This window comes from Entelurus aequoreus, linkage group LG22 (assembly GCF_033978785.1).
Source record: "Entelurus aequoreus isolate RoL-2023_Sb linkage group LG22, RoL_Eaeq_v1.1, whole genome shotgun sequence".
In the NCBI taxonomy this organism is placed as follows: domain Eukaryota; kingdom Metazoa; phylum Chordata; class Actinopteri; order Syngnathiformes; family Syngnathidae; genus Entelurus; species Entelurus aequoreus.
The window spans coordinates 6,473,799-6,501,788 of NC_084752.1; the positions used below are offsets into that span (position 1 = coordinate 6,473,799).

General features: G+C 39.7%; 1 protein-coding gene and 1 long non-coding RNA gene across 2 annotated transcripts in view; both read right to left on the bottom strand.

Moving 5' to 3' along the window:
* LOC133639872 (zinc finger protein 827-like) overlaps window positions 1-4,355 on the bottom strand; it is a 233,438-nt gene extending 229,083 nt beyond the window's left edge. Inside the window, exon 1 of the mRNA XM_062033537.1 lies at window positions 3,906-4,355. Coding sequence (XP_061889521.1) covers window positions 3,906-3,948 — 43 coding nt within the window. The 5' untranslated portion in view covers window positions 3,949-4,355. The remainder of the gene's footprint in view (window positions 1-3,905) is intronic.
* An 8,221-nt stretch (window positions 4,356-12,576) lies between these two features.
* LOC133639547 (uncharacterized) overlaps window positions 12,577-27,990 on the bottom strand; it is a 203,553-nt gene continuing 188,139 nt past the window's right edge. The window contains exon 4 of the long non-coding RNA XR_009823817.1: window positions 12,577-12,691. This is a non-coding gene — a long non-coding RNA (uncharacterized LOC133639547). The remainder of the gene's footprint in view (window positions 12,692-27,990) is intronic.

Here is a 27,990-nt window from a genome sequence, read left to right on the forward strand (position 1 = left end):
TACACAATATAGTGTATTCGAAGTGTACATTATTTTATTAAAATATGGACTTTTGTCGAGGTGAGAACCAATTAGTCATGTTTACATTGTTTCTTATGGGGAACTATGCTTCACTACACAAACGTTTCGATTCACAAACCAATTAAGTTTGTAAATCAAGGTTTCACTGTATCATATAGTTGCCGGTAGGGTGGTCGACGAAAGCAAATGACCACCAGATTTTCAAAAAAACATTTCCATCAGATCAGGGGCTCTTCATTTTTTTTTTTATCTCAGTGCCAAACTTTTCCACTACAGAGGGCCTGGGGCCCACTCATAAACTAACACTGAATTAGAAATCTTACTAATGATTTGAATCCTATTCAATAAGTATTTCTAACCTAATTATAGTTTACAACATTGTCAAACGATATTAACCATGCGTTCATCACAAATATCATTCAATACATCAACCTTAGGCTTGGGTCAGGCTGATAAGAAAAATAAGTACTAACGGTGCGTTTTATAAGCTGCAGGGTTCAAAGCACAGGAAAAAAATAGCGACGTGCAGTCTGGAATTTTACGGTACGTACTGTCTATCTGTGTTGGCCCTGTGATGAGGTGGCGACTTGTCCAGGGTGTACCCCGCCTTCCCCCCGAATGCAGCTGAGATAGGCTCCAGCACCCCCCGCGACCCCGAAAGGGACAAGCTGTAGAAAATGTATGGATGGACATACACAATATAGTGTCTTCGAAGTGTACATTATTTTACTAAAATAGGAACTTTTGTCGAGGTGAGAACCAATTAGACATGTTTACATTGTTTTTTATGGGGAACTATGTTTCACTATACAAACATTTCGATTTACGAACCAATTACGTTGGTAAATCGAGGTTTCACTGTATGGGTGGTCGATGGAAGCAAATTACCACCGGGGTTTACTAAATTGGCCCTAGTGTAGGGCTGGGCGATATATCGATATACTGGATATATCGCGGGTTTGTCTCTGTGCGATATAGAAAATGACTATATCGTGATATTCGAGTATACGTTCTCACGCAGTTGCTTTTAGCTGCGGGCATTACACTACAGGCTCTTATCACTCTTTCTAGTCTTTACTTCTCACAGAGACGTAAAACAAGCGCACCTTCTTACATACGTGTACGCCCTCGCGGAGCAGAGAGGTAGCAGCATGGGTAACGTTAGCTGTGGTGCGAGTGCTAATGCGAGAGAAAGAAGGTGCAAATCTGGTAACAAATGAAGGAAGAATTAATTCCCAAGAAAAGCAGCAGGGAGTCCATCGTCTGGTGGTGGTTTGGCTTCAAGTGGGAAGACTTCGAACAGACAACCGTAATTTGTCAAGTGTGGGGCAAAAGCGTTGCTAGAAAAAGTAGCATTACTGCTAATGTAGCATCATTTGAAAAGTCACCTGCTAGAGAATGAAGAGTGCTTACTCTGCATGTCAACATCTCTGTTCGGTGCCACACCAACAAAATGCAAAGGCAACCATTTCCAGATCAACACAGTATGAAAAAAATAGTCCACGACATAAGGAGATAACGTCCGCAGGAAGCTACCACATAGCGAAGGACATACTCCATTTGATTTCCTATTATGCAGCTCATTTTTATTTGACAGTTATTGAAATATCTTGTGTGACATCATGCACAAAAGTGCACTTTAATTGTTTTAAACTATTGTAGTGGCGTTCTGTACAAAAAGTGCACATTAATTAAGTGTTGTTTTGATATGTCATCTTAGTGACATCATGCACAAAAGTGCACTGATAGCTTCTTTTAAAATGTCTCTGACAATCTTGCACTTTCTGTTTTGGAAATGACATGAATGTTTGTGCCACTGCTTAATAACTGTTTAATAAATACACTTTTGGTAAATTGACTTAGTTGTGATTTCCTTCTCTGCATGAAAGTTTAAAATGAGCATATATTAATGTAGTATGAACAACAATGTTTTAATGTAGACACATAGAATCATCATACTGCTGTGATTATATGCATCAAACGTTCATTCAAGGCTAAGGCAAAATATCGCGATATGGCCTAAAAATATCGAGATATTAAAAAAAGGCCATATAGCCCAGCCCTACTCTAGTGTGTGAATGTCGTCTGTCTATCTGTGTTGGCCCCTGTGATGAGGTGGCGACTTGTCCAGGGTGTACCCCGCCTTCCGTTCGAATGCAGCTGAGATAGGCTCCAGCACCCCCCGCAGCCCCGAAAGGGACAAGCGGTAGAAAATGGATGGATGGACATACACAATATAGTGTCTTCGAAGTGTACATTATTTTACTAAAACAGGGACTTTTGTCGAGGTGAGAACCAATTAGACATGTTTACATTGTTTCTTTTGGGGAACTATGTTTCACTATACACACCTTTCAATTTACGAACCAATTACGTTGGTAAATCAAGGTTTCACTGTATGGGTGGTCGACGGAAGCAAATTACCACCGGGGTTTACTAAATTGGTTCTAGTGTGTGAATGTTGTCTATCTATTTGTGTTGGCCCTGCGATGAGGTGGCGACTTGTCCAGGGTGTACCCCGCCTTCTGCCCGAACGCAGCCGAGATAGGCTCCCCCCCGAGGCCCCGAACGGGACAAGCGGTATAAAAAACGTTTACATCATGAGTCAGACTGCAGCTTTATATATCTGCATAAGCATTGTGAAGTGAATTATATTTATATAGCGCTTTTTCTCTAGTGACTCAAAGCGCTTTACATAGTGAAACCCAATATCTAAGTTACATTTAAACCAGTGTGGGTGGCACTGGGAGCAGGTGGGTAAAGTGTCTTGCCCAAGGACACAACGGCAGGGACTAGGATGGCGGAAGCGGGGATCGAACCTGGAACCCTCAAGTTGCTGGCACGGCCACTCTACCAACCGAGCTATACCGCCCCATTGAAATGTTGGTGTTGACAAATCAGCAGCAATTCCAACATTGGTTCTAATGGCAGATCGCTTATGTGGGGATTCTAGCAGAAGACCGAGGCATAATGGCGGATGCATCACTCAACGATCCCACACATTTGCATAGAGACATGACTAAGGGAACATGAAAGACAATCATTCCTTCACTTATCATTGCAAACACCAGCAATCCCCTAGCGGCCAGAGTGTGGTACTGCAGCTTTGCCCCCTCAATTCCCTGCACCGATGAAAGGATTCAAACGTCCGTTTATTCTGGAGGGTCAACATAAAAACAAAACAAAAAGCCAGCTGGCAGCAAAAAAAAGATGTTTAAAAAAAAAAAGGAAAAAAAAAAGGTAGGTACTGCAGCACGTTGGTCTGACCGCCGTATTGATCGCAGTCTGTCTGCAATGAATGGCTGCAAAGGCAAGCAGAGGAGGAGGAGGGGGAGGAGGAGGGGAGAACCTGAACTTCAGGTGACCACCACGGCCACATTTCTTCACAGACAGCACTCGGAAGGGCTAAATAAAAATAACATGGAAAAGTAGGGAAAAAAAGATGCCTGATCAAAAGAGTGGCGAGGAGCGAAGTTGAGCTAATGCTAATGCTAAGAGGGAGCACTGGAGCAGCAGGGCAGCCCCACTCTGGCTCCTCTGATCCGGCTGACCCCTCACTGTATTCCGGCCACACTTCACCAGCTCCTCCCCGACAAGAGGCAGCGGTGGCGGACATGTTAGCGGGGGGTGGGAGTGGGGGAACAACACCCCCGGCGGCGGAGACGACACACATTGTTACCAAGTAGACAACCTTTTTGAGAAAGCTTCTTTTTTTTTTTTTTTTGGAGTAATAGCCTAATAATACGACGCTATGCTAACAACATGGCTGCCTCGCTCCGACCCGCAAAACAACACACAAAAAAAAAGGCAGCAGCCTTTTGTCTCTTTCACCTCTTTCACCTCCACAAGTAGAGCGGGAATGGCGGTAGGAAAAGACGACTTACGTGCAGGCAGACGCTTGGGTTGCTCCTGCTTCCTCCTGGGCATTTTCCTCCTCCTTGTTGTTTTTAATCACATTCTCTCCTCGTCCTGCTGCGGGCCGACCAAGGCAGGAGGCTCGCTCCCCATCTCAGGAGACCCCGGGAGCTGGACGGCGGCCGCTAGGATCTCGAAAACGGCGGCGGCGGCGGTCGTGCACCTGGTTGCCGGTTGTCTTCAAAGTGGAGCGTTGGGCGACGGGGAGGAGGGGGGATAAAGGGGAGCCCGGGCAGGCGGAGGAGGAGGCACCAGCGCCGCTTGCTCGCCGTGCTTTGCCCGCCTTGTGTCTCCTCGGAGCCCGCGACTAACTCACACTAACACCCGCCTTGTGTCTCCTCGGAGCCCCCCGACTATCTCACACTTAACGCCCGCCTTGCGTCTTCTCTGAGCCCCCCCCCCCGACTATTTAACACTTAACGCCCGCCTTGCGTCTCCAAGGAGCCCCCCCCCCGACTAACTCGCACTATCGCCCGCCTTGCGTCTCCTCGGAGCCCCCGACTAACTCGCACTAATGCGGGGATCAAAGGGCAGCAACAGCAGAGCAGACGCGGGCGGGCGCGCTCCCGCGCTCACTCACTCGCTCGCTCGCTCACGCACTTGCTCGCCCCCGACAGCGGCGGACGGACAAGGTGCCCCCAAAGCGCTCGAGCTGCTACTACCGGAAGGGCAGCGTTACACGTACAGTATCGGCCACCATGTTGGAGCGGTCACGTCACGCGTTTTCTATGGACATGACAGTGAGGAATGGACACTTATGCAAACGTGTTATGTGTCAAAACTGTGGATTTGTAATTCCTATGTGATATTATTGAAATAAATGTATCAAAACAGTGGATTTTGAATCCCTAAGTGATATTATTCAAATAAAGGTCATTTTTAATTACACTTACCTCACTTAGACCAAAGTATGCACTTCCTGCCTGCCTTATTAGGCACACTTGACTAAAACTTTTTTTTTCCTCCAAGCAATCAGTGAAATGATTGTAAATAATGTCAATAATTCAATGTATATACTCTGATGATTATCTTGTGTGATGACTGTATTACAGGGGTGTCCAAACTTTTTCCACTGAGGGCCGCACACAGAAAAATTCAAGCATGCGGGGGCCATTTTGATATTTTTCATTTTCAAACCATAACAAAATATATGGATTTGTTTTTGGGTTTTTTTAACCTTCAGGGCTCTCGGGGACTAAGTCATTAAAATGTTAAAAACAAGTCAAATTATTATTGTATTTTTTTATTTAACGCTTACAGTAAATCTCTATAGTATATCAACTTCAGGTTGATGTAAAGTTTAAAAAAAACAAAAAAGTTTTATGCCTTTTCTGTCAAAGATAACTTTGTGTTTTATAATCAAACTGAAATATGCAGTATTTCCTCCACTGCCCAAAACATTCCGATAGCAATGTTTGATGAAGTAATTAGAGCCTTAAAAAGATCAATAATGCAGGACACCATTGATTTTAATTCACTATTATTTTTGAGTAATCACAGTGAAAAGATAAATAAAATCCCATTAAATATATTTGGGATCCACAAGGTGCCCCACTCATAAAGTGATACATTTTTATTACTTTCAACACTTAAGTTACGAGATCAACTTCAGATATATCTGTCGATTTTACATTTCAACTATTATTTGGTTTGTTTGTATGCTCTTTTGTCAAAGAAAGGAGCTTTGAATAGGTCAATAATTCATTATGACATTGATTTTTTTTTTTTTGGAGCAATGGCAAAAAAAGAAAAATAAAGATAGACAAAAGAAAAATAAACAGCCTGCATGTCAACATTGCAACTCATTCCACTTTTTTTAATGTTTTTTTTTATTTTTGCAATAGCATTTCCAGAATGTGCCGCAGGCCGGTAAACAATTAGCTGCGGGCCGCAAATGGCCCCCGGGCCCCACTTTGGACACCCCTGCTGTATTATGAAGATAGCATGTATCTGTATCATGAATCAATTTAGGGCAGCACGGTGGAAGAGGGGTTAGTGCGTCTGCCTCACAATACGAAGGTCCTGAGTAGTCGTGAGTTCAATCCCGGGCTCGGGATCTTTCTGTATGGAGTTTGCATGTTCTCCCCGTGACTGTGTGGGTTCCCTCCGGGTACTCCGGCTTCCTCCCACCTCCAAAGACATGCACCTGGGGATAGGTTGATTGGCAACACTAAATTGGCCCTAGTGTGTGAATATGAGTGTCAATGTTGTCTGTCTATCTGTGTTGGCCCTGCGATGAGGTGGCGACTTGTCCAGGGTGTACGCCGCCTTCCGCCCGATTGTAGTTGAGATAGGCTCCAGCGCCCCCCGCGACCCCGAAGGGAATAAGCGGTAGAAAATGGATGGATGGATGAATCAAATGAAGTGGACCCCGACTTAAACAAGTTGAAAAACTTATTCGGGTGTTACCATTTAGTGGTCAATTGTACGGAATATGTACTTCACTGTGCAATCTACTAATAAAAGTTTCAATCAATCAATGATCTGTTCCTGAGTCAAACTGTGGCCATTATAAAAACGGTATTTAACTGAACAAGCATTTTATTTCTTATAGGTCAGGAATGTCAAACTCATTTTAATGGAGGGCCCTCAGAAGGCCACATGTAACACACTGCAAAAAGTCAGTGTTCAGAAACAAAAAAAAAAATTATAAAAATGAGGGGTAGTTTATTTGAACTAAGCAAAATTATCTGCCAATACAACAAGAAAATTTGGCTTGTCAAGACTTTCCAAAACAAGTAAAATTAGCTAACTTCAATGAACCCAAAAATACCTTCAAATAAGTATATTCTCACTAATAACAAGTGCACTTTTTCTTGTAGAAAAAAAAAGAGAACTTTTCGCTCAATGCTGAAAAATATTCTTAAATGAAATAAATGCTAGTGCCATTATCTTGACATAATGATATGCGCTCGGCATTACATTTCTTGAAACCAGCAAACTTATACTAAAAACAAATTTATTGTTCTTAATGGAAAGGCAACAAGGCAACCGCTTGTTACTCTCGGGGTCTCCTAGCCGCTCAGGCAAATCATGTGGTCTAAAAATGCATTTTTCCATCGATAACATGACATCATCGCGGCAAGTGTGTCAAAATCATGATTTTTTTTTTCATGCTTGAAATAAGAAATGATTACTTTAAAAAAGTAGTTTTATACTTGTGAGTGTTGATGACACAGCTTTGCAACAGTTGATATTCTAGTTTCAAGCATGTTTTACTCAATATAACTCATCAAATCTCAGCAACAAGCTGTAATATCTTACTGACATCATTTAGGACCAAAACACTTAAAACAAGTAAAACACTCCAACATAAAATCTGCTTTGTTAAAATGAAGTGGTGATCCACATTAGAATGATGGGACGGGCCAATTTTAAAAAAGTGGCGGTCCACATTAGAATGATGGGACAGGCCACCTTAAAAAAAGTGGAGGTCCACATTTGAATGATGGGACGGGTCACGTTAAAATGAAGTGGTGGTCCACATTAGAATGATGGGACGGGCCACCTTAAAAAAAAGTGGTGGTCCACATTTGAATGATGGGACGGTCAACATTAGAATGATGGGACAGGCCATTTAAAAAAAAGTGGTGGTCTACATTTGAATGATGGGACGGTCAACATTAGAATGATGGGACAGGCCATTTAAAAAAAAGTGGTGGTCCACATTTGAATGATGGGACGGTCAACATTAGAATGATGGGACAGGCCATTTAAAAAAAAGTGGTGGTCTACATTTGAATGATGGGACGGGTCACGTTAAAATGAAGTGGTGGTCCACATTAGAATGATGGGACGGTCAACATTAGAATAATGGGACGGGCCACCTTAAAAAAAGTTGTGGTTCACATTTGAATGATGGGACGGGTCACGTTAAAATTAAGTGGTGGTCCACATTAGAATGATGGGACGGGCCACCTTAAAAAAAGTGGTGGTCTACATTTGAATGATGGGACGGTCAACATTAGAATGATGGGACAGGCCATTTAAAAAAAAGTGGTGGTCCACATTTGAATGATGGTACGGTCAACATTAGAATGATGGGACAGGCCATTTAAAAAAAAGTGGTGGTCTACATTTGAATGATGGGACGGTCAACATTAGAATGATGGGACAGGCCATTTAAAAAAAAGTGGTGGTCCACATTTGAATGATGGGACGGTCAACATTAGAATGATGGGACAGGCCATTTAAAAAAAAGTGGTGGTCTACATTTGAATGATGGGACGGGTCACGTTAAAAAAAGGGGTGGTCTACATTTGAATGATGGGACGGGTCACGTTAAAATGAAGTGGTGGTCCACATTAGAATGATGGGACGGTCAACATTAGAATGATGGGACGGGCCAATTTAAAAAAAAAGTGGTGGTCCACATTAGAATGATGGGACGGGCCACTTTAAAAATTAAGTGGTGGTCCACATTAGAATGATGGGACGGTCAACATTAGAATGATGGGATGGGCCACCTTAAAAAAAACGTGGTGGTCCACATTTGAATGATGGGACGGGTCACGCTAAAATGAATTGGTGGTCCACATTAGAATGATGGGACGGGCCACAATAAAAATGAAGTGGTGGTCCACATTAGAATGATGGGACGGTCAACATTAGAATGATGGGACAGGCCATTTAAAAAAAAGTGGTGGTCCACATTAGAATGATGGGACGGGCCACCTTAAAAAAAGTGGTGGTCCACATTTGAATGATGGGACGGTCAACATTAGAATGATGGGACAGGCCACCTTAAAAAAAGTGGTGGTCTACATTTGAATGATGGGACGGGTCACGTTAAAATGAAGTGGTGGTCCACATTAGAATGATGGGACGGGCCACATTAAAAAAAGTGGTGGTCCACATTTGAATGATGGTACGGTCAACATTAGAATGAGGGGACAGGCCACCTTAAAAAAAGGGGTGGTCTACATTTGAATGATGGGACGGGTCACGTTAAAATGAAGTGGTGGTCCACATTAGAATGATGGGACGGTCAACATTAGAATGATGGGACGGGCCTCTTTAAAAAAAAAGTGGTGGTCCACATTAGAATGATGGGACAGGCCACATTAAAAATTAAGTAGTGGTCCACATTAGAATGATGGGACGGTCAACATTAGAATGATGGGATGGGCCACCTTAAAAAAAATGTGGTGGTCCACATTTGAATGATGGGACGGGTCACATTAAAATGAAGTGGTGGTCCACATTTGAATGATGGGACGGGTCACGCTAAAATGAATTGGTGGTCCACATTAGAATGATGGGACGGGCCACAATAAAAATGAAGTGGTGGTCCACATTAGAATGATGGGACGGTCAACATTAGAATGATGGGACAGGCCATTTAAAAAAAAGTGGTGGTCCACATTAGAATGATGGGACGGGCCACCTTAAAAAAGTGGTGGTCCACATTTGAATGATGGGACGGTCAACATTAGAATGATGGGACAGGCCACCTTAAAAAAAGTGGTGGTCTACATTTGAATGATGGGACGGGTCACGTTAAAATGAAGTGGTGGTCCACATTAGAATGATGGGACGGGCCACATTAAAAATGAAGTGGTGGTCCACATTAGAATGATGGGACGGTCAACATTAGAATGATGGGACAGGCCATTTAAAAAAAAGTGGTGGTCCACATTTGAATGATGGGACGGGCCACCTTAAAAAAAGTGGTGGTCCACATTTGAATGATGGGACGGTCAACATTAGAATGATGGGACAGGCCACCTTAAAAAAAGTGGTGGTCTACATTTGAATGATGGGACGGGTCACATTAAAATGAAGTGGTGGTCCACATTAGAATGATGGGACGGGCCACAATAAAAATGAAGTGGTGGTCCACATTAGAATGATGGGACGGTCAACATTAGAATGATGGGACAGGCCATTTAAAAAAAAGTGGTGGTTCACATTTGAATGATGGGACGGGCCACATTAAAAAAAGTGGTGGTCCACATTTGAATGATGGGACGGTCAACATTAGAATGATGGGACAGGCCACCTTAAAAAAAGTGGTGGTCTACATTTGAATGATGGGACGGGTCACGTTAAAATGAAGTGGTGGTCCACATTAGAATGATGGGACGGGCCACATTAAAAAAAGTGGTGGTCCACATTTGAATGATGGTACGGTCAACATTAGAATGAGGGGACAGGCCACATTAAAAAAAGGGGTGGTCTACATTTGAATGATGGGACGGGTCACGTTAAAATGAAGTGGTGGTCCACATTAGAATGATGGGACGGTCAACATTAGAATGATGGGACGGGCCACTTTAAAAAAAAAGTGGTGGTCCACATTAGAATGATGGGACAGGCCACTTTAAAAATTAAGTGGTGGTCCACATTAGAATGATGGGACGGTCAACATTAGAATGATGGGATGGGCCACCTTAAAAAAAATGTGGTGGTCCACATTTGAATGATGGGACGGGTCACATTAAAATGAAGTGGTGGTCCACATTTGAAAGATGGGACGGGTCACGCTAAAATGAATTGGTGGTCCACATTAGAATGATGGGACGGGCCACAATAAAAATGAAGTGGTGGTCCACATTAGAATGATGGGACGGTCAACATTAGAATGATGGGACAGGCCATTTAAAAAAAAGTGGTGGTCCACATTAGAATGATGGGACGGTCAACATTAGAATGATGGGACAGGCCACCTTAAAAAAAGTGGTGGTCTACATTTGAATGATGGGACGGGTCACGTTAAAATGAAGTGGTGGTCCACATTAGAATGATGGGACGGGCCACAATAAAAATGAAGTGGTGGTCCACATTAGAATGATGGGACGGTCAACATTAGAATGATGGGACAGGCCATTTAAAAAAAAGTGGTGGTTCACATTTGAATGATGGGACGGGCCACCTTAAAAAAAGTGGTGGTCCACATTTGAATGATGGGACGGTCAACATTAGAATGATGGGACAGGCCACCTTAAAAAAAGTGGTGGTCTACATTTGAATGATGGGACAGGTCACGTTAAAATGAAGTGGTGGTCCACATTAGAATGATGGGACGGGCCACAATAAAAATGAAGTGGTGGTCCACATTAGAATGATGGGACGGTCAACATTAGAATGATGGGACAGGCCATTTAAAAAAAAGTGGTGGTTCACATTTGAATGATGGGACGGGCCACCTTAAAAAAAGTGGTGGTCCACATTTGAATGATGGGACGGTCAACATTAGAATGATGGGACAGGCCACCTTAAAAAAAGTGGTGGTCTACATTTGAATGATGGGACGGGTCACGTTAAAATGAAGTGGTGGTCCACATTAGAATGATGGGACGGGCCACAATAAAAATTAAGTGGTGGTCCACATTAGAATGAGGGGACGGTCAACATTAGAATGATGGGACAGGCCATTTAAAAAAAAGTGGTGGTTCACATTTGAATGATGGGACGGGCCACCTTAAAAAAGGTGGTGGTCCACATTTGAATGATGAGACGGGTCACGTTAAAATGAAGTGGTGGTCCACATTAGAATGATGGGACGGTCAACATTAGAATGATGGGACGGGCCACCTTAAAAAATGTGGTGGTCTACATTAGAATGATGGGACGGGCCACCTTAAAAAAAGTTGTGGTCCACATTTGAATGATGAGACGGGTCACGTTAAAATGAAGTGGTGGTCCACATTAGAATGATGGGACGGGCCACTTTAAAAAAAGTGGTGGTCTACATTTGAATGATAGGACGGGTCACGTTAAAATGAAGTGGTGGTCCACATTAGAATGATGGGACGGGCCACATTAAAAAGATGGGACAGGCTCCAATTAGATTAAAGTGGTGATCCACATTTCATATTTTTTACTGTAGTTTTCTTTATATTTTTTAAAACTTTTATTTATAATTGTTTTCTTTTTTTGCGACATAATACTAATGTCTGTTTCTAATTTAAAAAAATGTTTAGCTACATGAAAGGGTTGTCATAAAGAAGCATATTTAATATTTAAATATTTAATATTTTTATTGTCGTTTAAAAAATATATATTTGTATTTATTTATAATTTTTTATTTGATTTATTCATGTTTTTCGGCATAGTACTAATGTTTGTTTGTAATATGTTTCCAGCTACATGACAGGGTCATCTCACAAAGCAGCTGTAGGACTACGACTTACAGTAAAAAAAAAAGAAGAATTACATATATTTCATATTTTTGTAATATTTTTTCTACATTGTTTTTGTTTATAAGTCATATCCCTACCACAGTACATCTTGGAATGATGTCATTAGAATGAACTAGCTGTAACTAATACAGTGGTTAAAAGTTAGGGTGTTCACTCAACACTATAATAATATTTGCTGGTGATAATAATCATTTAAAAGAGGAGCATATTAATATGAGGGTGGTGTTACCACGTCAGACCTCCTCATTTAACGACTGCCTGCAGAGTTGTAGCAAAAAAAAAAAAGTGTCTTTTAAAAAGAGTGGTAATAAGGTAGTGGAAATAAATCACATGACTACAATAAAAGGTGTCAGAATAACGTCCAGCAATTATCCCGTCCTTCGTCTCATCCTCTAATCAAAGTTAGGAGACCCAAAAAAAAAGAGGGAGAAAAAAAAAGTGGTCTGAGATGAATCCTCCTACCCCTCCTCGCAGTCTTTTTTTTTTTTTTTCACAGCTCAGGCTGCTCCTCGCCGTTGGACTCCTCCGGGCTGCCTCCTCTTGGCCTGCCGCGTTCTTTCACACCTTGGACGCGTGTGAGGAGGACTGTGTCTTCATCCCTCCATCCTCTCCTAGTCCTCACACACACACACACACACACACACACACACACACACACACACACACACACACACACACACACACACACACACACACACTGAGTGGAGGCACAGGAGGCTCGTTACCGTGGCAATTAGTGGGCAAAAAAAAAGCTCAAATTAGCCCTCTTGGCTCCCCGTAGGTGACAAAGACACTTTGTATTTCTGCTAATGAGGAAACAGAACAACATGATATTATATAGACTTATTATTATATATCGCTGCTATGAAACATTGGAAGTTAAGCGCTGTGAAATGCAAAATCAATTAAAAAAAAAAAAAAAGGAGTAGGGAGTTATGCATGACTGTATGACTCACTATATAAACCAGGCCTGACCCAGAGGCCAAATTTTGCGAAAAAAAATGTGTCTGGGGGCCGGTATATCTATTTTTAGGAACACTAATACAAAACCTCACAATAACGTCTGATTGACTGCTAAAAACGTTATGACAGACCGCCTTAAAAAACGGAATGGAATTTTAAAAATGTTGTTACTGAATGAGACACCCAGAATGTACATGAAAATAAAGAATGTGGGATTTACAATATTAACTATGAAGGATAAAACACTGAATATTGACAACATAAGAACGTCACACCCCCTCTCCATCCACATATTTTACAATCAAGCAAAACGCAACAAAAATGCAACATCCATCCATCCATCCATTTTCTACCGCTTGTCCCTATCGGGGTCACGAGGGGGTGCTGGAGACTATCTCAGCAACAAACACAGGGTAAACATAGGGTAAACACAGGCGTGAAGGGAAAACAAAACACACCTACAATCTGATACCTCTGATATGTCACTAAGTTTTAGAACTTTTTTGTACAAATCACCTTTTTCCGCGTCTGTCCCTGACACCCACATTTCAGGCTCTGGAAACACTCTGTGGAAACACTCCCCACCCACACTGCTTGGTGCCTCGTCTGAGCTGCTGTGACTTAAATTACCATAGTAACTAATTAGATGACCATAGTAACTAATTAGATTACCATAGTAACTAATTAGATTACCATAGTAACTAGTATATCATGCAAAAGCGCAGATTCCAACCATTGAAATACTTAGTATAGTTCAACACTTACGGTAGTTTGAAAACATCACTGCACATCATAATGGCAGCTACACACTGCAAAAAGTCAGTGTTCAAAAACAAGAAAAAAAAATACAAAAATGAGGGGTATTTTAGTTGAACTAAGCAAAATTATCTGCCAATAGAACAAGAGAATTCGGCTTGTCAAGACTTTACAAAACAAGTAAAATTAGCTAACCTCAATGAACCCAAAAATACTTAAAATAAGTATATTCTCATGAATAACAAGTGCACTTTTCTTGGTAGAAAAAAAGAGACCTTTTTGCTCAATATGTTAAAAAATATTCTTAATTTAAGTAAATGCTAGTGCCATTATCTTGACATAATGATATGCGCTCAGCATCATGATTTTTTTTTCATGCTTGAAGTAAGAAATGATGACTTTAAAAAAGTACTTTTATACTTGTGAGTGTTGATGACACAGCTTTGCAACAGTTGATATTCTAGTTTCAAGCATGTTTTACTCAATATAGCTCATCAAATCTCAGCAACAAGCTGTACTATCTTACTGAGATCATTTAGGACCAAAACACTTAAAACAAGTAAAACACTCTAACATAAAATCTTCAGGCCGCGAAAGTGCCGGGATGCCCAAAATGTCCATAACACACCCAGGGGAGTCACACAGGGAGGGGGGGGGATAACAGTTGGAAACGTCTGCAAAAGTCCCGAAAATGTTCAAAATACCTACCCAGGTTCGAGTCCCACGGGGAGGTGGGTGATAAAAGTTGGAAAAGTCGGCAAAAGTCCCGAAAATGTTCAAAATACCTACCCAGGTTCGAGTCCCACGGGGAGGGGGGTGATAAAAGTTGGAAAAGTCGGCAAAAGTCCCGAAAATGTTCAAAATACCTACCCAGGTTCGAGTCCCACGGGGAGGGGGGTGATAAAAGTTGGAAAAGTCGGCAAAAGTCCCGAAAATTTTCAAAATACCTACCCAGGTTCGAGTCCCACGGGGAGGGGAGTGATAAAAGTTGGAAAAGTCGGCAAAAGTCCCAAAAATGTTCAAAATACCTACCCAGGTTCGAGTCCCACGGGGAGGGGGGTGATAAAATTTGGAAAAGTCGGCAAAAGTCCCGAAAATGTTCAAAATACCTACCCAGGTTGGAGTCCCACGGGGAGGGGAGTGATAAAAGTTGGAAAAGTCGGCAAAAGTCCCGAAAATTTTCAAAATACCTACCCTGGTTCGAGTCCCACGGGGAGGGGGGTGATAAAATTTGGAAAAGTCGGCAAAAGTCCCGAAAATGTTCAAAATACCTACCCAGGTTGGAGTCCCACAAGTCCCGCCGACGGCCGGGATGCCCAAAATGTCCAAAACGCGCCCAGCAAAGTCCCACGGGAAGGTGGAGAGAAACGTTGGTAAAATGTTCAAAAATCACACCCGGGTTCGAGTGCCACAAGTCTTAAGGGTAGGTATTTTGAACATTTTTGGGACTTTTGCCGACTTTTATCCCTCGTCCCCGTGGGACTCGGCTGGGTGTGTTATGGACATTTTGGGCATCCCGGGACTTGCGTGGCCGGCGGCGGGACTTGTGGGACTCAAACCTGGGTAGGCATTTTGAACATTTCTGGGGACTTTTGACGACTTTTCTCCCCCACTTCCCGTGGGACTTTGCTGGGTGCGTTTTGGACATTTTTTGCAGGTGGGACTGGAACCCAGGGAGGTATTTCGGACAAAATTGGGACTTTCGACCAGTTTGGCCGCCTTTTCCCTTCTTCTTCCCCGCCTTCCTGTGCACCATTGCTGGGTGTGTTTTGGACATTTGGACAAAAATAGTTTCAAGCATGTTTTACTCAATATAGGTCATCAAATCTCAGCAACAAGCTGTAATATCTTACTGAGATCATTTAGGACCAAAACCCTTAAAACAAGTAAAACACTCTAACATAAAGTCTGCTTAGTGAGAAGAATTATCTTATCAGACAGAAAATAAGCAAATATCACCCTTATTTGAGATATTTACTCTTACTTAGATTTCTGTTTTTGCAGTGTAAAAAGAAGCTCGATTATTAATATTATTACAATATTATACTGTATTATCCATGAGGGAACACACTTCACACATGTTTTTTAAATTTAACATTCCCAAGTGTAAAAAGAAGTTAAGCACTTTAAAAATGCAACATTTATTTTAAAAGGTGACTTGTGAGTACTATATTAATATTCACTGATGATGTGAAATGATTGCAATTAAAGCTCCACCTGCAGTTTGTGTTAGAAAACAGTTGACAGCGAATTGGTCTGTTCCAGTGTCAAACTGTGGCCATCATAAAACCTGCATTAAAACGACTTTAAGTACTTTTTTTAATATGAAGAACCACGCAGGTGATAGCTGCTGCGTCATCAACGAGGGACATTGAACATTCTGCAGTAGAAAGTGTCAAAAGTTGAGCTCTGTAAAATCCAAAATGTATTTTGAAAAAGGACATTTTACTGTATGAATATTTACTGATGATGGTGAATAATCACATAAGGTTTTTCATTTCGCATTCTCGTGTGTCAAAATAAGGTATGCACGCACAATTGGTAAACAAAAAACGAGTGAAACCCAATAAATGGCAGCGGTGAAAAAGCCTTTGATATCAAAGCGATATCAAGGCCATACTGTATGAATATTTTACTGATGACGTTGAATTATCAGATAAGGTTTTTATTTTGCATTCTCATGTGTAAAATTCAGTTATGCATGCACTAAAAAAAAACAATAAATGGCAGCTGGGAAAAAGCCTTTGATATCAAAGCCATATCAAAGTGATATCAAAGCGATATCAAGGCCATACTGTATGTATATTTTACTGATGACGTTGAATTATTAGATAAGGTTTTTATTTTGCATTCTCATGTGTAAAAATAAGTTATGCATTCACTAAAAAAAACCCCAATAAATGGCAGCTGGGAAAAAGCATTTGATATCAAAGCCATATCAAAGTGATATCAAGGCCATACTGTATTAATATTTTGAATTATCAGGTTTTAATTTTGCGCTCTCATGTGTAAAAATAATTTATGTATGCACTAAAAAAACCCACCAAAAAAGGCAGCTGTGAAAAAGCCTTTGATATCATATATAAAGTGATATCAAAGCGATATCACGTTGATATCAAAGCAATATCAGATGATATAAAAGAGATATCAGTGATATCAAAGGATGTCAAAGCGATATCAAAGGGATATCAAAGGATATATATCAAAGCAAGGTCAAAGATATATTTAAAGTGATATCCAAAGGATATCAAAGAGATATCAAGGTGATATAACTTTGATATCAAAGCGATATAAAGTGATATGATATAAAAGCAATATGATATCAAAACGATATCAAAGTGATATCAAGGCAAAATCAAAGGATGTCAAAGCAATTACAAAGTGATACCAGAGGGATATCAAAGCAAGACCAAATAGATAATAAAGTGATATCAAAGGATATCAAAGCGATAAAGCAATATTAAAGGATGTCGAAGCGATATCAAACTGATATCAGCGCGATATCAAAGGGATATCAAAGCAAGATCAAATATATATAAAGTGATATCAAAGCGATGTGCAAATTATATCAAGTGATATCAAAGCAATATCAAAGGATGTCAAAGCGATATCAAAGTGATACCAAAGGGATATCAATGGATATAAAGCAAGATCAAATATTTAAAGTGATATCAAAGGATATCAAAGCGCTATCAGAGATATTTTTTAAAGAAATATCAAAGCGATATCAAAGTCATATGAAAGCAGTATCAAAGCGTGCCTTTGTGTATCGAAAGAGTTTTCGAGAGAAAAAAGGCAAGAGTTGTTTTCACAGTTGGAGGTCACAGCCTGCTTTGTGACCCCGCCAATGCCAGGCTGCTGAGGTAAGGCTGGCAAACGGCGATAGTAGTCATGGCAACGCTGACACGACCTCGCTCCAGGGTTGAACCTACAGGCCATGAAACCACTGGTGGCGGACACTTGATTAGGTACAACAGGGAGGTCGCTATTTGATGATATGGAGTATCGCCCCGCACGTACACACTTTGACCTCTGACCTTCTATCTGCGTGGCACCTTTCTCTTCAGGGGGCGGGGCTTGTCGCCCCCAACAAATATCAATGGCGCCCCAGCACAGGACAAGACAACAAGTAGTGATGTCCATGTCCCTCTCACAAGATGGGGAGTGTTTGATGAGAACATGAATAAGTCTTATTCCCAATAATACTTTGTCAAACACTAACACCAAGCACCGCCATGTTTGTGTGTGTCACCTCCAAGGCACGGCTATCAAAGTCAACACATGTGGCCCCACAACTTTTTTCACACTTCCTCACTTGAAAAAGTATATTTACTGCAAGTCATTTCATAGTTTTTAAATTTCATCAAATATTATATGATCATATATTCCAAACACTAAAAAAATCAGCTAAAGTCTTGATTTTGAATAGAATAAAGTTTTATTGTCATTATTAAAGTGAACAGGTTCAAAGAACAACGAAATTGGAGCAGATACCCTAAGGTGCATACACAATAATATACCATACCATACCATACCAACTTTATTTATAAATATAGTAATATAAATAGTAAAAAAGATAAAAAAGAAGATATATATATATCTATATATGTATGTATATATCCACATACATGCGTATATCCATACATATGCATATATATACATACACACATACATGCGTATATCCATACATATGCATATATATACATACACACATACATATATATACATATACACATATATACAGTATATATATACATATACACACACATATATATATATATATACATACATAAATATATATATATTCATACATATATATATAAATATATATATATACACAAAAATATAGTAATATAACTAGTAAAAAAGATAAAAAAAGAAGATATATATATATATATATGTATATATCCACATACATGCATATAGCCATACATATGCATATATATGCATATATATATATATATATATATATATATATATATATATATATATATATATATATATATATATATATATACACACATACATAAATGTATACATATATATATATATACATAAATATATGTATATATATACATATATATGTATGTATATATATATACATATATATATATGTATATATATACATATATATGTATGTATATATATATATACATATATATGTGTATATATTTATATATATATTTGTATATATTTATGTATGTATATATGTATATATATATGTGTATATGTATATATATGTGTGTATATGTATATATATGTGTATATGTATATATATATGTACGTGTATATATGTATATATATGCATATGTATGGATATATGCATGTATGTGGATATATACATATATATCTTCCTATTTATCTTTTTTACTACTTATATTACTACATTATTGTGTGTATGTATATATATATATATATATATATATATATATATATATATATATATATATATATATATATGTGTATATATATATAAAGTAATATTTTTTGGCAGTTTTAAGGCAAATATTTTTCTGAAAATTTGGGGTAAAAAAAAATCTAATTGTGCAAGATTAAGGCATATTTACAGAAATTCTGGTTTTGTGACTTTTAGGCATATTATCATAAAAATTTGTGCCAAAATAATTAAAAAAAAAAAATCATTAGCATCATGCATTATTTTAGATACAACGTTAAGTTTTGTGCGACTTTTAAAGCAGATTTTTTTCCCCTAAAAGTTGGTTGAATTCCAAATTGCTGACAAACACTGACTGTTCAACCGCCATGTTGTTGTGTAGAAGGCACGGTTTCACTCAAATTTGGGTGGCATTCAGTTCAAAAACTCAACCAAAACACTTGCAAGATGCATGAATATGGTTAGAACAACCAAGTTTTGTGCAACTTTAAGGAAAGTTTGTTTCATGAACTATTGTTCAAATTCAAATTGTACAAAAACTGATTATTATTATTTATTTCTAAATATTGTTGTAATTCCACAGCAGACTACTGACATCATACATGACCACCATTCAACCATTAAAGTTATTGTGTGACTTCCAAACCGTTTGACTTCACACATGATTGAGGCTCATCAGCCTAGTTTCTCTGCTTTTACAGCATATTTGTCCCCTTTTTTGTTTTTTCTAATGACTTTTAGTAACATGTGTCTGCAAAATTTGGTTGCCTTGATTTTTTTCTACATTTAAAAGACTTCCTTGTGGTCTACATAACATGTCATGGTGGTTATTTGGTGTTGTATAGATGATGTTTTACAGATCATCTTCAGTCTCTACAGGATGCACCGTTTTGTGGGCGGTCTTGATTACGTGCCTCCACTTCGACTGTGTCTTTTCCCTGTCAGCCATGTTGTAGTTTTTAGTGCTTCCGTAGCCAGTCTACTGGCAGATGTAAGTTAGAACTACTTTGTATTATGGCAACAGCTGAGGATGCATGTGCATGTACGAGCCAGTCTGCCCCACAACAAGAAAAAAATAAGGGTGGGACTACAATGGCGCTTTGGGTACATTTCTTCCATATATGGATGAAAAATGTCACCAATTGGGCAAATTCCAAACGGCTCGCTTCCCGGAAGTATGGAAGGAAAGCAAGATTGTTTTATAAATATCTTCCCATTTTCAGGACTTATGCAGATCCAAAACACACAAAGGTAGGTACCATGAATTGATTAACGTGGACCCCGACTTAAACAAGTTGAAAAACGTATTCGGGTGTTACCATTTAGTGGTCAATTGTACGGAATATGTACTGTACTGTGCAATAAATGATAAATGGGTTATACTTGTATAGCGCTTTTCTACCTTCAAGGTACTCAAAGCGCTTTGACACTATTTCCACATTCACCCATTCACACACACATTCACACACTGATGGCGGGAGCTGCCATGCAAGGCGCTAACCAGCAGCCATCAGGAGCAAGGGTGAAGTGTCTTGCCCAAGGACACAACGGACGTGACTGGGATGGTAGAAGGTGGGGATTGAACCCCAGTAACCAGCAACCCTCCGATTGCTGGCACGGCCACTCTACCAACTTCGCCACGCCGTCCCCAATCTACTAATAAAAGTTTCAATTAATCCATCAATCAATCAATAGGTACGAAAAGTTGGTTTTCCTGCAAAATGTGGTTGAATTCTAATTTGTACGACCATCATGTATAGAATAAAGATTCAACCTTCAACTTTTTTTTGTTAACTACAGAATTATTTTTCCACGTTCATTTCTTACACTTACGCGAGACACTGGTAGTTACCATATTTTTCAGACCATAGGGCGCACCGGATTATAAGGCGCACTGCCGATGAGCGGGTCTATTTTCATACAAAAGGCGCACCAGATATTAAGGCGCATTAAAGGGGTCTTATTATTATTATTATTATTATTATGATTAATGAAAACCGTCCGACCGGAACTCTCTAATAACTAAAGTTCCTTGGGTGAATAATGTGAACTCACTACACCGGTATGTTTTAGCGCTTTCATGGCGAGTTTACTGACAGATATAAGTAAGAACTTTACACTACTTTATATTAGAAATGGCAACAGCAGAGGATGAATGTCCCATAACAAGAAGATCGAGAAAAAAGAACAAGCTTATCGACTACGGCGTCATCACGGAATACAATGGCAGACGTGCGCACATTTTCAGGACTTATGCAGATCCCAAATACAGATCAGCAGGTACCAGAAGGTAAGACAAGTTGCTTTTGCATAATGTTGCGAAACAAAACGCCAGATAAAATGTCTTACCTAATAATACTCCTATGTTGAAGCACAGTACAATCCACCAAGCGGTGCGACTTCATAGCTTACCAAAGTCCTACTAAAACATTTTGATAGATTTTTGAGCGCCGTGTGTAATGTTCTATATTCTCAATGGAACATTTAACATTTTGGTGTTGTTTACTTGAGTCCTATTGAAGTCTACACGTAGCTCTTATGTGTGACTGCCATCTACTGGTCACACTTATCATTTCACCATGTACCAAATAAAATTGCTTCGAGGTCGGTAAGCACAACCAGAATTATGCCGTACATTAGGCGCGCCGGGTTATTGTCAGGTTCCAACACTGATGACATCTATTAAACAAGACAGGAGGCAAAGAATTAAACAGAGACATAATTCAATTTGGACTCAATTGAGGAGACACGCCTGGACACACTGTACTCTTGTACAGTATCTCAGCACGCTCTGCCAAAAGATTGCATGCCTCTTTCTTTTATTTTGGACCCTCTTCAACCACAAGGCCACCTTTGTTTCCAAAGGACAAAGGTCGCAAAAAGTTCACAGAAAAGGTCGTAAACAATTCACAGGAAAGGTCAGTTCAAAAAGAGTTTGTAAAATAGTTCAAAAAGAGTTCCATAAAATAGTTCAAAAAGAGTTCATAAAATACCTAAAAAAGAATTCGTCTGGAAATTGGGCAGATCCTGTCATCTCTCCGCTCTGAAGTCCTTTGGCCAGAATAACATCCTTCTGTTGATTACCATACATGAAAGAACACAGGAACACCTTCATCTTGCCCCCCCCCCCCTTACACAGTGGAGTTTTACCAGCCTTACTCTTGGTAGGTTTCAAAGACAGCTTTTGTCTTCTTGCCTGGAACTCATTTCAACACAAAGTTTTTTGTGATAACTTACAATTATTCTAACAGTTATAAGGCGCACTGTCGAGTTTTGATAAAATGAAAGGATTTTAAGTGCGCCTTATAGTCCGAAAAATACGGCAACTTCTTTTTACACTTGTATGACAGTCATGCTTGTTAAAAAATTTAACTTTGAGACCCTACCTCTCCATTTTAAACAAAGTTAAAAAAAAAGTACCAAAAAAAGAAAATGACGGCTTTGACCCTGGAACTGACTACCGTATTTATCGGAGTATAAGTCGCTCCGGAGTATAAGTCGCACCAGACGAAAATGCATAATAAAGAAGGGAAAAAACATATATAAGTCGCACTGGAGTATAAGTCACATTTTTTGGGGGAAATGTATTTGATAAAAGCCAACACCAAGAATAGACATTTGAAAGGCAATTTAAAATTAAAGCTGCAAGCAGCGTTGGTCGGGTCCGCATTTTGGCAGGTGCTAGTCCTAGGTGTCCCAATACTTTTGTCCAGTGGTAGGCCTGAGTGAGACCTACACAGAGGTTTTTGTTTTGTGTCTCTACGATATTCATACTGGGACTTAGATACTTTTGTGTAGTGTACTACCTTCTCTGCGTTCTGTGCTCACGCTGGTGCTTTCTGCTTTTAAGCAGCACTCTTAAAACAACAGCAGCGGAGCAACTTTAGTGCTGTGGGTCTTTAAAGGCACGTAAAATCAAAACGGTAGCACTAAATAAAACGCCGTCGGCAACTTTTAATCAGAAGGGTTCAATCTCTCTCCTGTAGCAGTTTGAAGCCGAAACGACAAACGCGCTCGGAGGAGATAATGTTTGATGTTTGGTGACCGGTTTTAACAAAAATTTGGTTTTGAAGGAGGGATAGCAATCTTCCTGTCGATTTTTGCTGAGGGATGTCAATCTAAGAAATGTAGGTCTAAGTGAGACCTACATAGAGGTATTTGTTTCATGTCTCTAGACGTTCCTACCGGAAGTTACAAGCAGTTTTGTCTGAGTTTTCCTCTAAAAAGCAGTTTTGTCTCTGTTTTATTAGAGCGCAATTTTGAGTTTTGGGGTTCGTTTTTTTTTAGATCGCAATTTCCAGCAGTCCCGATGTGTGTGAGAAGTTTGGTGAGTTTTGAAGTATTTTAAGGGGGTGAAATTACAGCTCAAAGAGGCAAAAATTAGTGTTTTTAGTACATTTTTGTCTTAAATGGGAAATTGCCAACTTCCTGTTGATTTTTGCCCGAGGATGTGTCATTATGAATTGTAGGTCTAAGTGAGACCTACATACAGGTTTTTGTTTCATGTCTCTACGACCTTCCTAGTGGGAGTTACAGGCAGTTTGTTTTTGTTTTTTCCTAGGGGGCGCTAGAGCGCAATTTTGATTTTTGGGGTTTGTTTTTTTTAATTTTATGGCAATTTTCGCAGGTCCTGATGTGCGTGTCAAATTTGGTGAGTTTTGAAGCATGGTAAGTGGGTCAAATTAGCGTTTTTTTGTGGTGGCGGAATAATAATAATAAAGAATTAAAGCTGCAAGCAGCGTTGGTCGGGTCCGCCTCTTGGCAGGTGCTAGTCCTAGGTGTCCCAATACTTTTGTCCAGTGGTAGTCCTGAGTGAGACCTACATAGAGGTTTTTGTCTCGTGTCTCTACGATATTCGTACTGGGAGTTAGAGGAAGTTGTGTCTGAGTTCACATTGTCATTATAGGGTATTGTGTGTATTGAGGCCAAAGAAGGAGTAATCGCATTTTCGTTGTCATTTTTGGCACCGAAGCAGCATCAGTGCTGCGGGTCTTTGAAGGCTCGTAAAATCAAAACGGTAGCACTAATCACAACTCTTTCGTCAACTTTTAATCAGAAGGGTTCAATCTCTCTCCTGTAGCAGTTTGAAACGACAAACGCGCTCAGAGGAGATAACGTTTGATGTTTGGTGACCGTTTGTAACAAAAATTTTGTTTTGAAGGAGGAATAGCAAACTTCCTGTTGATTTTTGCTGAAGGATGTCAATCTATGAAATGTAGGTCTAGGCGAGACCTACATAGATGTATTTGTTTCATGGCTCTAAGACGTTCCTACCGGAAGTTACAAGCAGTTTTGTCTGAGTTTTCCTCTAAAAAGCAGTTTTGTCTCTGTTTTATTAGAGCGCAATTTTGAGTTTTGGGGTTCGTTTTTTTTTAGATCGCAATTTCCAGCAGTCCCGATGTGTGTGAGAAGTTTGGTGAGTTTTGAAGTATTTTAAGGGGGTGAAATTACAGCTCAAAGAGGCAAAAATTAGTGTTTTTAGTACATTTTTGTCTTAAATGGGAAATTGCCAACTTCCTGTTGATTTTTGCCCGAGGATGTGTCATTATGAATTGTAGGTCTAAGTGAGACCTACATAAAGGTATTTGTTTCATGTCTCTAAGACGTTCCTACCGGAAGTTACATGCAGTTTTGTCAGAGTTTTCCTCTGAGGAGCAGTTTTTTCTCAGTTTTTTCCAAAAATTATGTAGAGCACAATTTTGAGTTTTGAGATTCGGTTTTTTTTTAGATCGCAGTTTCCACCAGTCCCGATGTGTGTGAGAATTTTGGTGAGTTTTGAAGTATTTTAAGGGGGTCAAATTACAGCTCAAAAATAAAAAATGAGTGTTTTTAGTCATTTTTTGTCTTGAAGGGGAAATTGCCAACTTCCTGTTGGTTTTCGCCCGAAGAAGTGAAATTATGAATTGTAGGTGTAAGTGAGACCTACATACAGGTTTTTGTTTCATGTCTCTACGACCTTCCTAGTGGGAGTTAGAGGCAGTTTTCTTCCTAGGGGGCGCTAGAGTGCAATTGTGATTTTTTGGGTTTGGTTTTTTTTACTAAAGTGTGCTGTACCCGAGTTTGGATGTGTGTAAAAAATTTGGTGAGTTTTGAAGCATGTTAAGGGGGGCAAAGTAGTGCGCAAAGCTGCGGAATAATAATAAAGAATAATAATAATAATAATAATAAACATTACAATTTCAATAGGGTCCTTTCGTCCCATTGCAAAAGGACTCCCTTTGGGATTCCTTTGACAATGGTCCTGTGCGGACCCTAATAAATAAATAATAGTGAACAACAGGCTGAATAAGTGTACGTTATATGAGGCATAAATAAGCAACTGAGAAGGTGCCTGGTATGTTAACGTAACATATTATGGTAAGAGTCATTCAAATAACTATAACATATAGAACATGCTATACGTTTACCAAACAATCTGTCACTCCTAATCGCTAAATCCCATGAAATCTTATACGTCTAGTCTCTTACGTGAATGAGCTAAATAATATCATTTCATATTTAATGGTAATGTGTTAATAATTTTACACATAAGTCGCACCAAACTATGAAAAAAACTGCCACTTATAGTCCGAAAAATACGGTATTTCCTCTCCTTCCTACAGCAAAATCTCGTTTTGGAAGATACATTCTTTTGCCATGCAGAACAGATCTCCAAGGACTCTGCTGTAAAGTCGTATCCAGGACCCTGGTTCATTCTCCAAGTCCCTCACAGTCAAGCACTTCCTCGCTCCTCTCAGGCGAGCGTGACAGAGGCAGGTGGCCAACTTCCTGCCCTTTGACCTTCAATGGTCTCTCTGCAGTAAGGAGACAGCACACACACGCACACGCACACACACACACACACGCACACACACACACACACACACACACACGCACACACACACACACACACACACACACACACACACACACACACACACACACACACACACACACACACACACACACACACACACACACACACACACACACACACACACACACACACACACGCACACACACGCACGAAGGAGGAGCCTAGGTTGCCCCGGGTGAACTGGGCCAGAGGTCTTGTGAAAGTCCTGTGGAGGGAAGTGAAGGTCCTATGACACAAGACTTATTTGAACCTTTGGAAGGACCAATCAACACCTTTTTTACCTTCACAATTCCAAATATTCAATGATATAAACCAAGGGGTGTTCAAAGTGCGGCCCGCAGCCTGCTTTTTAATGGCCCGTCACACATTTTAAAGACAAAATAAACACATCCCGGATTAGAAGCCTGCACAATAAAAAATAGAATATGCAATTTCCCATGTGGATGCTGAAATGCACATGTAGCTGAAATGCGGAAGCCTGCTAACAGTTAGAAAGGGTCAAGTACTAAGTTACATCACAAAATGCAAGAATGCAAAATTTGGGCTGCAATGGTTGCAAAATTGGCTAAAAAAGTTAGTATTCAAATAGTTTGCATGTTTCAAGTATTAAGGTATATGAATTTGTCTGCAAAATTGGCTAAAAAAGTTAATATGGCAACGTTAGCATGTGTCAAGTACAAAGTAATATGACTGAGAAGTTTGGCTGCAAAATTGGCTAAAAAAAGTTAGCATGCTAACAGTTAACATGCCAAAAATTAGCATGCTCACAGTTAGCATGTGTCAAGTATAAAGTAATATGACTCTGAGGCGTTCGGCTGCAAGATTGGCTAAAATGTTAGCATGCTAACAGCTAGCATGCTAAAAAAGTTACTATCCAAATAGTTAGCATGTTAACAGTTTTCATGCTAACAGTTAGCGTGTGTCAAGTACAAAGTAATATGACTCTGAGGCGTTTGGCTGCAAAATTGGCTAAAAAAGTTCATATGGCAACGTTAGCATGTGTCAAGTACAAAGTAATATGAGTGAGGCGTCTGGCTACAAAATTGGCTTAAAAAAGTTAGCATGCTAACAGTCAACATGCCAAAAATTTGCCATGTTCACAGTTAGCATGTGTCAAGTACAAAGTAATATGACTCTGAGGCGTTTGGCTGCAAGATTGGCTAAAATGTTGGTATGGTAACAGTTAACATGCTAAAAGTTAGCATGTGTCAAGTACAAAGTAATACAACTGAGGCGTTTGGCTGCAAAATTGGCTAAAAAAGTTAGTATTCAAATAGTTTGCATGTTTCAAGTATTACATTATATGAATTTGTCTGCAAAATTGGCTAAAAAAGTTAATATGGCAACGTTAGCATGTGTCAAGTACAAAGTAATATGACTGAGGCGTTCGGCTACAAAGTTGGCTAAAAAAGTTAGCATGCTAACAGTTAACATGCCAAAAATTTGCCATGTTCACAGTTAGCATGTGTCAAGTACAAAGTAATATGACTCTGAGGCGTTTGGCTGCAAGATTGGCAAAAAAAAAGTAAGTATTCAAATAGTTTGCATGTTTCAAGTATTAATGTATATGAATTTGTCTGCAAAATTAGCAAAAAAAAGTTAATATGGCAACGTTAGCATGCGTCAAGTACAGAGTAATATGACTGAGGCGTTTGGCTAAAAAAGTTAGCATGCTAACAGTTAACATGCCAAAAATTAGCATGCTCACAGTTAGCATGTGTCAAGTATAAAGTAATATGACTCTGAGGCGTTTGGCTGCAAGATTGGCTAAAATGTTAGCATGCTAACAGCTAGCATGCTAAAAAAGTTACTATCCAAATAGTTAGCATGTTAACAGTTTGCATGCTAACAGTTAGCGTGTGTCAAGTACAAAGTAATATGAGTGAGGCGTCTGGCTACAAAATTGGCTTAAAAAAGTTAGCATGCTAACAGTTAACATG